The sequence below is a fragment of the Cetorhinus maximus genome, chromosome 13 (assembly GCF_964194155.1).
Source record: "Cetorhinus maximus chromosome 13, sCetMax3.hap1.1, whole genome shotgun sequence".
Lineage (NCBI taxonomy): Eukaryota > Metazoa > Chordata > Chondrichthyes > Lamniformes > Cetorhinidae > Cetorhinus > Cetorhinus maximus.
The window spans coordinates 37,690,467-37,704,666 of NC_135891.1; the positions used below are offsets into that span (position 1 = coordinate 37,690,467).

General features: G+C 43.6%; 1 protein-coding gene across 1 annotated transcript in view; it reads right to left on the reverse strand.

Annotated features, from left to right (window-relative positions):
- Positions 1-14,200, reverse strand: part of LOC144688555 (adenosine deaminase-like) — a 100,327-nt gene that overhangs the window by 17,874 nt on the left and 68,253 nt on the right. Inside the window, exon 7 of the mRNA XM_078555282.1 lies at positions 657-728. Coding sequence (XP_078411408.1) covers positions 657-728 — 72 coding nt within the window. The remainder of the gene's footprint in view (positions 1-656; positions 729-14,200) is intronic.

The window sequence follows — 14,200 nt, forward strand, 5'->3', positions numbered from 1 at the left end:
CCAGTCCTGGATAACACTCTTTAGGAAGGATGAGAAGGAATAAGAGAGGATACAGAAAAAAATCATGAGAATGAAATTCCTCATCCCTGGAACCAGTTATGTAGATGGTTTGGAGATGCTGGGACTTATTCATTGAAGAAGAGAAGGCTGGGTGTAGATTTAATAAAGGTATTCAAAATCATGAGGGGGCTGAACAGTGTATAAAGCGAGAAATTGTTCCCATTGGTAGAAGGGTTGAAAACCAGAGGACATAGATTTAAGGTAATTGGCAAAAGAAGCAATAGCGACATGAGGAAAACCTTTTTTTGTGCAGCAAGTGGTTAGGATCGGGAATGCAATGCACAGCCTGAGAAGTGTGGTGGATACAGACTCAATCATGGCATTCAAAAGGATCATTACCTGAAAAGGGAAAAATGTGCAGGGCTACAGGGAAAAGGCAAGGGAGTGGCACTAGGTGAATTTCTCTCACAGAGAGCCAGCTCAAATCCAATGGGCCGAATGGCCTTCTGTGCTGTAACCATTCTATGATTTCTCAGAGAAAAACTGATTTGGTGGTCAATCAAGACCATGGCTTGATTTGCATAGGGCTTAAAAGTTCATCATTGCTGTAATATATTAAACAAACCAGGTGTAAATAACCACAAAGCCTGCCTCACCTCTTTGACCACTGTAGGAGGTCCAACTTCACCCGCATGTACAGTTCGATGGATGCCACTTTTAAAAGCCTCCTGGCAAAGTAAAAAAATCAGGAAAATAAATATTGACATCTGTAAAGAGCCAGAACAGAACTGATCTTTCTTTTGATCGAAGTTTGCACTCACTTGATAAAACTGTCATTGTCAAAGTTCTAAGAACTTGCATTCATATAATGCCTTGGACATCCCAAAGTATTTTACAGTCAATGACGTTTTTTTTGGAAGTATGATCACCATATGGATGTAGGGGATTAGAAAAACCAATTTACATATCACAAGGTCACACAAACAGTAATAAGGGAAATGCTCAGATAATCTGTTTTTAGTGGTGCTGGCTGAGGGACAAATATTACTCAGGAAACTTGAGAACTCCTCTGCTCTTCTTCAATTGTACATTTGACCTGTGAAAGCAAATGTACTGTCAATTTAATATTTCACCCAGAAGGTGACACATTCGACACTCCCTTAGAACTGCAGTGAGCCTAATCATGCTCTCAAGTCTCTGGAAAGTGGCATGAAGCCAGATACTTCCACTTCAGAAATAAGGGTGGTACCAGGCGGTATCTGATTCATGTTTAGCATGTCATTGGCAACAAGTATCTTGTCTTGGCACTTGTAGAACTCTGTTTTATTCCAACTCAGGCTGATGGGATTAAAGTCTTTCTGCCCTACCTTTTAAAAATGTTCCAGTAAAATGAACTTGGGCTGTCTCAATTTAGACTGTACTTTCCCTGCTGATAAGTTAGCACTAATTCGGTAATTTCACTGTGATAAGGAGGATGACAAGAATCACAGGGTTGTTATGAGATTGGAGTTGAAATTAATTGTGATAGTGGAGTGAAATTTTATCATGCAGTTGACCAGTCCTATCTATACCTGACTTTAAACTGCTCAATGCAGACTCAGTGAACTAAAAATAGGAAATGATATACCGTGCAACAATACGCTCGGTGCAGCCACAGGTTCCATAGCCTTAAGTTTTCTCAGAGTTGTAGGAACCACAACTTCATGTGGCTGAAACTCTATTTGTACCTTAAACACAGTTTGTACCACACTTTCAATGAAGTTACAGTGGTGAGAATAACTAAGGAAATTCCTGGCCATTGTATTAAAGGGAGGTCTTGTGGTGCAGTGGGTAGCTTTTCTGCGTCTGAGCCAGAAGCTCTGGGTTCATACAAACAAACGCATAAATTAGGAGCAGGAGTTTCCCACTTGGCCCTTCAATGCTCTGCCATTCAATTAGATCATGGATGATCTGATTGTAACCTCAACTCCACATTCCTACCTACGCTTGATAACGTTTCACGCTCTTGCTTATCAATAATCTATCTACCTCTGCCTTAAAAATATTCAAAGACTCTGCTTCCACCCACCTTTTGAGGAACAGAGTTCCAAAGACTCAACCCTCAGAGAAAACATTTCTCCTCATCTCTCTTAAATAAGCGACCTCTCATTTTTAAACAGTGGCCTCTAGTACTAGATTCTCCTACAACAGGAAACATCCTTTCCACATCCACCCTGTCAAGATCCCTCAGGATCTAATATATTTCAATGAAGTTGCCTCTTACTCTTCTAAACTTCAGTGGATACAAGCCTAACCTGTCCAACCTTTCCTCATTAGACAACCCACCCAATTCAGGTATTAGTTTAGTAAACTTTCTCTGAACTGCTTCCAATGCATTTACACCCTTCCTTAAATAAGGAGACCAGTACTGTACACAGTACTCCAGATGTGGTCTCATCAATGCTCTGTATAACTGAAGCATAATCTCACTACTTTTGTATTTAATTGCCCTTGCAATAAATTATAACATTCTATTAGCTTTCCTAATTACTTGCTGTACCTGCATACTAGCCTTTTTTGATTCTTGCACTAAGACACCTAGATCCCTCTGCATCACAAAGCTCTGCAATCTCTCACTCATATGCTTCTTTTCAATTTTTCTGAAAAAATTGAAACTTTCCCACGTTCCCCCATTATATTCCATGTGCCAGATATTTGCCAACTCAATCAACCTATCAAAATCCCTTTGTAGCCTCCTTGTGTCCTCTTCACATCTTACTATCCTACCAATCTTAGCGGCATCAGCAAATTTAGCAGCCATACCTTTGGTCCCTTCGTTCAAGCCATTTATATAAATTGCAAAAGTTGAAGCCCAGCCCAGATCACTGTGGCACACCACTTGTTACATCTTGCCAAACAGAAAAAGACCCATTTATGCCTATTCTCTGTTTCCTGTTAGCTAGCCAATCTTCTATCTATGCTAATATGTTACCCCCTACACCATGAGCTTTTATTTTTCACAATAACCTTGGATAATGTTTCATGTTTTTTCTATTGCCTGCCGGGGCTCCTGGCCTGCCCGCCAACCTTAAGGTTAGACAGGCAGGTCCTTTAATTGTTTCAATGATCCTGTCAATGGCCTCAATTGGCCATTGACAGGTCGGCGGGCGTACAGCTGATTTGGCTGTGCCCCTGCCTTCCTGAAAATTTAAATGGGGCGGGATGACATCGGGGGTTCCCCCTCCGACGTCATCCCGCGTCATTTTATGCGTCGGCGAGCAGGCCCTGCCCCCTGCTCGCCGATGGCAAAATTCAGCCCCAGGTCTTGATGGCCAAAGAAGGTGCATTCACAACACGGCCCAACAGGTTGAGTATCAACTTGTAAATCCTTCCAACACACGCCAATGGCAGGAGGTAAGAGTGGGAGAGATCCCTAGTTAGCATGTGGTGGAGAGGAAATTCGAGCCTCTACCATTACTGTTCATAGCTTCAGGCTACAACATGCATGTAATGCATGCAGAAGTGCACATTGCCACAGCAACTTGGACTGCTTGGGCATGGTGGGAGGGGAGGCGGGGATGGATGGCCAGTGTGGATCAGATTGGTGCCAACATTACAGGCCTCAACAAAAACAAAAATACCTGGAAAAACTCAGCAGGTCTGACAGCATTTGCGGAGAGGAACACAGTTAACGTTTCGAGTCCATATGACTCTTCAACAGAACTAAGGAAAAATAGAAAAGAGATGAAATATAAGCTGGTTTAAGGGGGGGTGGGACAAGTAGAGCTGGATAGAGGGCCAGTGATAGGTGGAGATAACCAAAAGATGTCATAGACAAAAGGACAAAGAAGTGTTGAAGGTGGTGATATTATCTAAGGAATGTGATAATAGGTGACATTAAGGGTAGAAAGCAGGACGAGCAAGGTACAGATAGCCCTAGTGGGGGTGGGGTGGGGGGAAGGGATCGAAATAGGCTAAAAGGTAGAGATAAAACAATGGATGGAAATACATTTAAAAGTAATGGAAATAGGTGGGAAAAGAAAAATCTATATAAATTATTGGAAAAAAGGGGGATCGGAAAGGGGGTGGGGATGGAGGAGAGAGTTCATGATCTAAAACTGTTGAACTCAATATTCAGCCTGGAAGGCTGTAAAGTGCCTAGTCGGAAGATGAGGTGCTGTTCCTCCAGTTTGCTTTGAGCTTCACTGGAACAATGCAGCAGGCCAAGGACGGACATGTGGGCATGAGAGCAGGGTGGAGAGTTGAAATGGCAAGCGACATGGAGGTCTGGGTCAAAGAAGAGTCATACTCAAAATGTTCTCAAAAGGACTCAAAATGTTAACTGTGTTCCTCTCCGCAGATGCTGTCAGACCTGCTGAGTTTTTCCAGGTATTTTTGTTTTTGTTTTGGATTTCCAGCATCCGCAGTTTTTTTGCTTTTATATTACAGGCCTCAATCCTAGTTCTGGCTGGGGTGGATTTGGGACCTGTCCCCTTGCCCTACTTGCAGAGGTCGTGGCACTGATGGTCGGAGCTGCCTTTGGGCAGAGAGCTGAAGAAGAAGTATTAAAGGGTCTATTACAGGGACAATGAGCTCCTACTGCCTTTTCTGTTGTGCCAATTTATTTAAACCAGTTTCAAAAACACTGGTGCTTCACAGCATAAATGCAGAATTTGCATTATTGTTATGCATAAAATGTTATTCCTCAGTAACGTTTTAGGTACACATGCATATTTCACTTATTTCATGCAGATTATTTTAGCTGGTGTGTGTTTGCCCTTCAAAGTGGAAGATCATGACATCAACAATAATTCATTGATTTAAGTTTCAGGTGCAATGTGTTTGAAGATGATTGATCAGTCCAATTTGAGCACAAAAGGATCTGTTGCATACTGGACATACATGCTGGAAAAACTGCTTGCTGCTCTGGACTTGCAAAGCTCATGTTTCCTGTTGGCCAGTGCGACTGTTTTTATCATAGGAGGTGGTGCTTTTTCTGATGAGACTGCGCCATATAGAGAGTGATTCTGTGTGAGGTTCTCCCATGTCTCAGGGGCAATATTGAACCTCTGTAGCAAGATCTCCTGGGTGTCATTGAAAGGCCATCCGTCGGTGCTGGAGAAAACATTTTGATCAACTCCTCGACTGTGAATTCAAAGTGGCAACTGATACTCTCCAGGCTATCCCCCAGTACCTTAAAACAGAATTCAATGGTGAACCACCATCAAATGAGAGAGCTGCAACAAGCAATCAAACAGATGGAAAACAACAAAGCCTGAGGCCTCAATGGTTTCCAGCTGAGGTCTTCAATGCTGGTGTACTTTTGCTCACTTCAAGTCTCCATGCAAGAATCCCATGGATTTGGGAGGAAAAAGAATTCCTCCCCAACTTCAGAAGTGTGACAATTGTAACCATCAAGAACAGATGAATCATGCTGTGGAAACTATCGAGGTATTTCCCTCTTGTCCATAGCAGAGAAAATCCTGACATGTATTCTCCTGAATTGCCTCCTTCCTGTAACTGAGGAAATCCTTCCTGAGACAGTGTGGCTTTAGACATTCCAGAAGAACATCTGACATGGTTTTGTTACCAGGCAAATCCAAGAAAAATGTCAAGAACAACACCAGGAACTTTTCATTGCATTCATCGACCAGATCAAAGCATTTGAACCTCAGTAAATCATGAGGATCTGTGGATTGTGCCCCAAAGATTTGGATGTCCAAGAAACTTAATTATGATTCTGCAATTGTTTCATGATGCTATAACTACAACTCTCAAGTGGGAGATCTGAAATAGACATCTTCAAAATCCAGCCTGGGGTCAAGCAAGGCTGTGAGATAGCCTCTATACTATTCACAATCTGCCAGACCGTGGATATTCACTTCAAAGATAAACCACCTTCTGGTGTGAGTATTAAATGCCTTTTAGATAGAAAACTCTTTAATCTCCATCCCCTTCATGCCAAAACTAAACTGACCATTGACATACATGATGTACTGTTTGCAGGTGACTGCAGTGTCTTTGCCCACTCTGCACCAGATTTGCAAGCTACTCTCGATATCTTCAATTCTGTACCAAGAGAAAGCTTCAACTGTACTCAAGCTCTCCCTGAAGCATGGCAGCATGGACCCTCGGTGACTGGGAACAGCTTGCCACCAATTGTTCAGAGTAATGACAATTTTTCTATCGAGGAACAGCCTGTTCAGTCACATGACCCATGACAGAAACACACAACCCTCAAGTCATTCTTGAATCAAATCACGGTCGGCAAAACGTTGAACCTCTTCAACAGGCCTTCAGGATGTCCTTGAAGTGCTTTTTCTGGCCTCTGTGAACATTCCTTGTCAATTAGTAGGACAGCTATTTTGGCAAGCGCTCATCGGGCATTCTGGTAACATGTCCTGGCCACTCGCTGAGCTCTCTTCATCAAAGAGTAGATGCCAGGCATATCAGTCAGGAACAGAATCTCCATATCAGAAATGTTGTCTTGCCAACTAATCTCGAGTAGTCTGAGCAAGCAGGTTATGTGAAAGTGATATAGCTTGTTTGCGTGCCTGGAGTAAACTGCCCGTGTCTCACAAATATACAAGAGGGAGTATGAAGGACACCTACTCTGTATACCTTCATCTTTTGTTGAGACTAATCTCACTTTGTTCCCAGACAGCTTTTCATAGCTTGCTAAAGCCAAAGCTGCCCTTAGCTATTCTAGTGCTGACTTTGTCATCGATGTGAACTACACTGGAGAGGATGTTTCTGAAGTAGGTAAATTTTTCAATTGCTTCAAGCCATTTACCAGTGACTTTAATAATTGGCTTCACATGATGCTTTTGTGGGGAAGTTGGTACTTGACCTCAGCCTTTTTGGTGCTGATGGTGAGTCCGAAGTTATCATATACAGGTAAGAAGCGGTCCATGTTCTGTTGCATTTCTTGTTCTGAACACACATTTAGGACACAGTTATCAGCAAAAAGAAAGTCATGAACCACAGCTTCAGGCACTTTGGTTTTGGCTTGTAGTCCCCTCAAAATGAAGGTTTTGCCGTATATGTGATATGTAACGTGGATTCCACTTTCGCCAACAGAGAATGCTTCAGAAAGTATGGCAGAGAACATCATGCTGAACAAAGTAGGAGCCAACATACTGCCCTGTTTCCCCCCATTTGTGACTGGGGAGGAAGCCAAAGACTTTCCACTATTCAGGAAATGATCAAGCATGCCGTTGTGGGATTGTCACACCATAATAGTGAATCTTTAGGACTGCCAAATTTTGACAAAATCTTCAGGCCCTCATGACTAACTGCGCTAAAGGCTTCAGTCACATAAACAAATGTTGAGTACAAATTGCAGTTTTGTTCTTGGCATTTTTCCTGGACTTGGCATACAACAAACACTATGTCAACTGTACCATGACCTTTTCTGAAGCTGCACTGACTCTCTGGGAGAGGGTGGCAAAGTGGTAATGTCACTGGAGTTGTAAGTTAGAGGCCCAGGCTAATTCTCCAAGCACACGGGTTCAAATGCAAGCAGGGCATCAGGTGGAATTTGAATTCATTTAACAAATCTGGAATTGAAAAGTAGTCTCAGTGATGTAGGCCATGGAACTACCATCGATTGTCATAAAAACTCATCTGGTTCACTAAGCTCTTTAGGGAAGGAAGTCTGCCATCTTTACCTGGCCTACATGAGACTCCAGACCCACAGCAATGTGGTTTACTCTTAACTGCCCTCTGAAATTGTGCCAAGCCACTCAGTTCAAGATGGCAACAATTACTGGCCTTGTTATCATTGCCCACATCTCATGAAAGAATGAAAAAAACTGTTGGAGACAAGAATAGTGTGAGAAGAAAGGTACAGTCATACTACAAATTGCTAAGGAGTGAGCTTTTGTACCATACAGTCGTCTACACTTTTGGTACTTTAAACTTCAATAGCTGAAAGTCATAAATAACAATAAGAAAACATGTTGGGCAGGATTTCTGGTCCTGCAGTGGAAATTCCCACCTGAAGTCAACAAGCTTTTTGCTGTTCTGTCAAACTTTCCACCCTGCCCACGACAATTCCCATAGCAGCCAGGACCGGAAAATTTAGGGCATAATATTTCCTCCTTTGGCTCTGTGTCAATTTTAATCTGTTTATGATTCTGTGAAATATCATGGAACATTTTTCTACCTCAAAAGGTGCTATATATGTTTTTGTTGGCGTTGTCGTCCTAAAATACTACCTTTACAAGTCTGTAAACTTGTGGGTTTATGATTAAAAGTGATAGCAAAAGTCAATTATCACCATCCCTTTAGAAATTATACTTTTTGGATAATACTTACTTTCTTGCCAATTTTCATTATGATATTAGTTGCTCAGTACAACTGTATATTTAAGTTTTTTTTTTAAACCCAAAAATCTAGACTAACAATCCAGTGCAGCACTGAGGGAGTGCTGCACTCTCAGGTGGATGGAAAAGATCCCATGGAATTATTTTGAAGAAGGGCAGGGAAGTTATAAAATACAAAAAACTGCGGATGCTGGAAATCCAAAACAAAAACAGAAACAGAAATACCTGGAAAAACTCAGCAGGTCTGGCAGCATTGCTGGAGAAGAGCACAGTTGACGTTTTGAGTCCTCATGACTCTTCAACAGAACTAAGTAAAAGTAGGAAAGGGGTGAAATATAAGCTGGTTTAAGGTGAGGGGGAGGGGGGGGGGGGGGGGGGGGGGGGGGGGCGCGGTTTGTTGGGACAAGCAGCCAGTGATAGGTGGAGATAACCAAAAGCTGTCACAGACAAAAGAACAAAGACGTGTTGAAGGTGGTGATATTATCTAAAGGAATGTGCTAATTAAGAGTAGAAGACAGGACAGATAAGGTACAGATAGCTCTCGTGGGAGTGGGGGAATACTGAAAGGTAGAAATAAACAATGGGTGGAAATACATTTAAAAATAATGGAAATAGGTGAGAAAAGAAAAATCTATATAAATTATTGGAAAAAACAAAAAGGAGGGGGAAGAAACGGGAAGGGGGTGGGGATGGAGGAGAGAGTTCAAGAGCTAAAATTGTTGAACTCAATATTCAGTCCGGAAAGCTGTAAAGTGCCTAGTCGGAAGATGAGGTGCTATTTCTCCAGTTTGCGTTGAGCTTCACTGGAACAATGCAGCAAGCCAAGGACAGACATGTGGGCATGAGAGCAGGGTGGAGTGTTGAAATGGCAAGCGACAGGGAGGTCTGGGTAATGCTTGTGGACAGACCGAAGGTGTTCTGAAAAGCGGTCACCCAGTCTGCGTTTGGTCTCTCCAATGTAGAGGAAACCGCATTGGGAGCAACGAATGCAGTAGACTAAGTTGAGGGAAGTGCAAGTGAAATGCTGCTTCACTTGAAAGGAGTGTTTGGGCCCTTGGACGGTGAGGAGAGAGGAAGTGAAGGGGCAGGTGTTGCATCTTCTGCGTTTGCATGGGGAGGTGCCGTGGGAGGGGGTTGAGGAGTAGGGGGTGATGGAGGAGTGGACCAGGGTGCCACGGAGGGAACTATCCCTACGGAATGCCGCCAGGGGGGGTGAAGGGAAGATGTGTTTGGTGGTGGCATCATGCTGGAGTTGGCGGAAATGGCGGAGGATGATCCTTTGAATGCGGAGGCTGGGGGGTGATAAGTGAGGACAAGGGGGACCCTATCATGTTTCTGGGAGGGAGGAGAAGGTGTGAGGACGGATGCGTGGGAGATGGGCCGGACACGGTTGAGGGCCCTGTCAACTACCGTGGGTGGAAAACCTCGGTTAAGGAAGAAGGAGGACATGTCAGAGGAACTGTTTTTGAAAGTAGCATCATCAGAGCAGATGCGACAGAGGCGAAGGAACTGAGAGAATGGGATGGAGTCCTTACAGGAAGAGGGGTGTAAGGAGCTGTAGTCGAGGTAGCTGTGGGAGTCGGTAGGCTTGTAATGGATATTGGTGGACAGTCTATCACCAGAAATTGAGACAGAGAGGTCAGGGAAGGGAAGGGAAGTGTCAGAGATGGACCATGTGAAAACGATGGAGGGGTGGAGATTGGAAGCAAAATTAATAATTTTTTCCAGGTCCCGACGAGAGCATGAAGCAGCACCGAAGTAATCATCGATGTACCGGAGAAAGAGTTGTGGGAGGGGACTGGAGTAGGACTGGAACAAGGAATGTTCCACATACCCCATAAAGAGACAGGCATAGCTGGGGCCCATGCGGGTACCCATAGCCACACTTTTATTTGGAGGAAGTGAGAGGAGTTAAAGGAGAAATTGTTCAGTGTGAGAACAAGTTCAGCCAGACGGAGGAGAGTAGTGGTGGATGTGGATTGTTCAGGCCTCTGTTCGAGGCACCTCCCCATGCAAATGCAGAAGATGCAACACCTGCCCCTTCACTTCCTCTCTCCTCACGTCCAAGGGCCCAAACACTCCTTTCAAGTGAAGCAGCATTTCACTTGCACTTCCCTCAACTTAGTCTACTGCATTCGTTGCTCCCAATGCGGTTTCCTCTACATTGCAGAGACCAAACGCAGACTGGGTGACCGCTTTGCAGAACACCTTCAGTCTGTCCGCAAGCATGACCCAGACCTCCCTGTCGCTTGCCATTTCAACACTCCACCCTGCTCTCTTGCCCACATGTCTGTCCTTGACTTGTTGCATTGTTCCAGTGAAGCTCAACGCAAACTGGAGGAACAGCACCTCATCTTCCGACTAGGCACTTTACAGCCTTCTGGACTAAATATTGAGTTCAACAATTTTAGCTCTTGAACTCTCTCCTCCATCCCCACCCCCTTCCTGTTTCTTCCCCCTCCTTTTTGTTTTTTCCAATAATTTATATAGATTTTTCTTTTCCCACCTATTTCCATTATTTTTAAATGTATTTCCACCCATTGTTTATTTCTACCTTTCAGTATTCCCCCACCCCCACTAGAGCTATCTGTACCTTATCTGTCCTGTCTTCTATTCTTAATTAGCACATTCCTTTAGATAATATCACCACCTTCAACACGTCTTTGTTCTTTTGTCTGTGACAGCTTTTGGTTATCTCCACCTATCACTGGCTGCTTGTCCCAACAAACCCGCATCCCACCCCCCCCCCCCCCCACGCCACCCCCCCACAACACCTTAAACCAGCTTATATTTCACCACTTTCCTATTTTTACTTAGTTCTGTTGAAGGGTCATGAGGACTCAAAACGTCAACTGTGTTCTTCTCCGCCGATGCTGCCAGACCTGCTGAGGTTTTCCAGGTATTTCTGTTTCTGTGGCAGGGAAGTTATGCCAGGCATCTAAGGATTTCTCCCTCAATCAACAACTCAAAAAAAACCAATTATTGCATAGCTGTTTTTGGGCTATTGGCTGCCATGTTTCCAACTTTACTATGGTAACCACAATTCTCAAAGGAAATTATTCAGCTGCTTGACAGACTTCTATTTATACCATGGGTGTCTTGAGAATTCCAAAAAAGTACACTGCTTTTGATGTAATACTTCTTAGAGGACCTCCAAATATGTAACTGTGTACAGAACCTTTCTATAGCCATTTGTTTCACTTTTGAGAAGCAGAAGCAGCTTTTAGAGCTGCAGCTATTTCCTATTTCCCTTCACCGCACTCACCACTAGGTCCTGGAAATCATTCTAGCTCAAGAGTTCCTGTCCAAGTGAAGGAGATGCAATTCTTACCTTTCACCTCTACCCTTCCCACCATCCAGGGCCTCAAACACTCCTACCAGGTGAAACAGCAATTTACTTGTACTTCTTTCAATTTAGTGTTGTCGCTGGTCACAATCCATTTACATCGGGAGACCAAACACAAACTGGGCGATAGCTTTGCCGAACATCTCCATTCAGTCCGCAAGCATGACCCCCTGAGCATCTGGTTGCCTGTAATTTAAATTCTCCACCTTTCTCCCACTCTAATCTTTCTGTCCTCAGCCTGCTGCAATGTTCCGAAGAAACTCAACACAAGCTCAAGGAACAGCACCTCATCTTTCAACTCCGCACTCTATAGTTTTTTGGACTCAACAATTGAGTTCAACAATTTCAGATCATAACAACTGCCTCACCCAGACAGCAGCTGTTGGTGATAATTCTGCTATTGCCATTTACAGCTGCTTTAGAACCATCTTTTGTTTCTTTCCTTGTCCTATTACCATCTTCTTTTGTCATTTAATCTCTCCTGCCTTCCACTCAATCACGAACGTTCCCTTTTGTTCTTCCCTTCTCTCACCCTCTCCCTGCCTCTGTACTGGTTTAAACCTTGTTACCTCTCCAATTTTTTGGGGGTTCTGATAAAAGATCATCAACCTGAAATGTTAACCTTGGTTCTCCCTTCACAGATGCTGCCAGACCTCTGAGTATTTCCAGCACTTCCTGATTTTATTTCAGATTTCCAGTATCTACAGTATTTTGCTTTTATAATAGTCATTAATTTGCTACCGATTTCCTTCCAGAAATGCCCACTTGAAGTTCTGCTCTTCTCTCCAACAGGATCTAGATTTGTCACTTTTACTTTTCATTGCTGCTTCCCATCTCATGTTTGATCAGTTATCTATCAAAACTCGCTTTCACAGCCTCATCATTTTCCTAAGCAACTGTCCATATCTCTGACTTATTCCATGTGTATTCCAACATAAGTTCAGCCTTTCATGTTTCACATCCACCTATGATTACAGATATCTCCCAGATATTCAGCCTTCCTTGAAACACTGCCTTCATTACAACCCAAGATTCACACCCAGCCCCATGCACCACCGCATGCATGTTCTTGATTTCTCTTCAGCATCACTGACTCACTATCTCAAAGCTGTCCTGCTCCATAGCTCTATTTCATCATTCTCCTTGGGTAGTGCTTTAACAAAAGTCTTTTTTTCTTCCTTTCAAGTGTTAAGGATCACAATGTTCAGCAGCTCTTGGAGACCAACACCCCCTCAGATCCTTCTTCCCCTTCACCTTCCTCTGACTCGACCCCACCCCTCCCCCCAACACCCCCACCCCACCAGGATGCTGATCAACAACAGTGCTGACTTTGTCAGCAGGTTTAATGACAATGTCAAGGTTGTCCCTTCGAAACTGTAGCACTCCATTCTCTCAGGGAGAACCCTGACATTGTCATTAAATCTGCAGACAAAGTCAGCTCTGTTGTTGTTCAGCAAACCAACCTCTACCTTGTAAAATCCACCACAGGACTCCCCTAGTAAATACATCTTTACAACCTGTTCTTGCCCCACAGAATGGATTTCTTCTTATCTCAGCTCTAATTTTTTGTCCCCTTATCAAGCCTTTTCCTACTTACAACAGTGGCTCTTGAGACACCCTTCCCCACTTCCAGTTTACTAGTTCTAACCATCTCTTTTCACCAAGCATGTGCAATCCTTCGACGCATCTACTCACACCCTCTCCCCCCATCAAAAAAGAAAAAAGAAAAGTTACAGCACAGAAGGAGGCCATTCGGCCTATCTTGTCCATGCCAGCCCGAGGACACCCAGGTGCCCTTTCTAATCCCACCGTCCTGCACCCGGCCCATAGCCCTGCAGCTAACAGCACTTTAGGTGCAGATCCAGGTACTTTTTAAAAAGAGTTTAAAGTTTCTGCCTCTACCACCAACTTGGGCAGCGAATTCCAGATACCCACTACCCTTCTGCGTAAAAAAGTTCTTCCTCATGTCCTCCCTACACCTTCTGCCACTTATCTTGAATCTATGTCCCCTGGTTCTAGAATTCTCCACCAAGGGAAACAATTTTATCCTGTCCACTCTATCTATTCCCCTCATAATTTTGTACACCTCAATCAAGTCACCTCTCAGCCTTCTTTGTTCTAAGTGTACATCTTCTCTGTATTCTCTGCAGAGCAATTGTGTCATTCCTGTAATGTGGTGACCAGAATTGTACACAAAATTCCAGCTGTGGCCTAACCAGCATTTTATAAAGTTCTATCATTACATCCCTGCTTTTGTATTCAATACCTCATCCAAGAAAGGAAAGCATTCCAAATGCTTTCTTTACCATCTTGGCCAACTGTCCTGCCACCTTCTAGGACCTGTGGACATGCACTCCAAGGTCTCTCACTTCCTCACCCCCTCTCAATATCCTCCCATTTATTGAGTATTCCCTTGCTTTGTTTTCCCTCCCCAAATGCATTACCTCACACTTTTCCAGACTGAATTCCATTTGCCACTTTTCTGCCCACTCAACCAAACCATTGATATAATTCTAGAGACAATACCAATCCTCTTCACAACTAAACA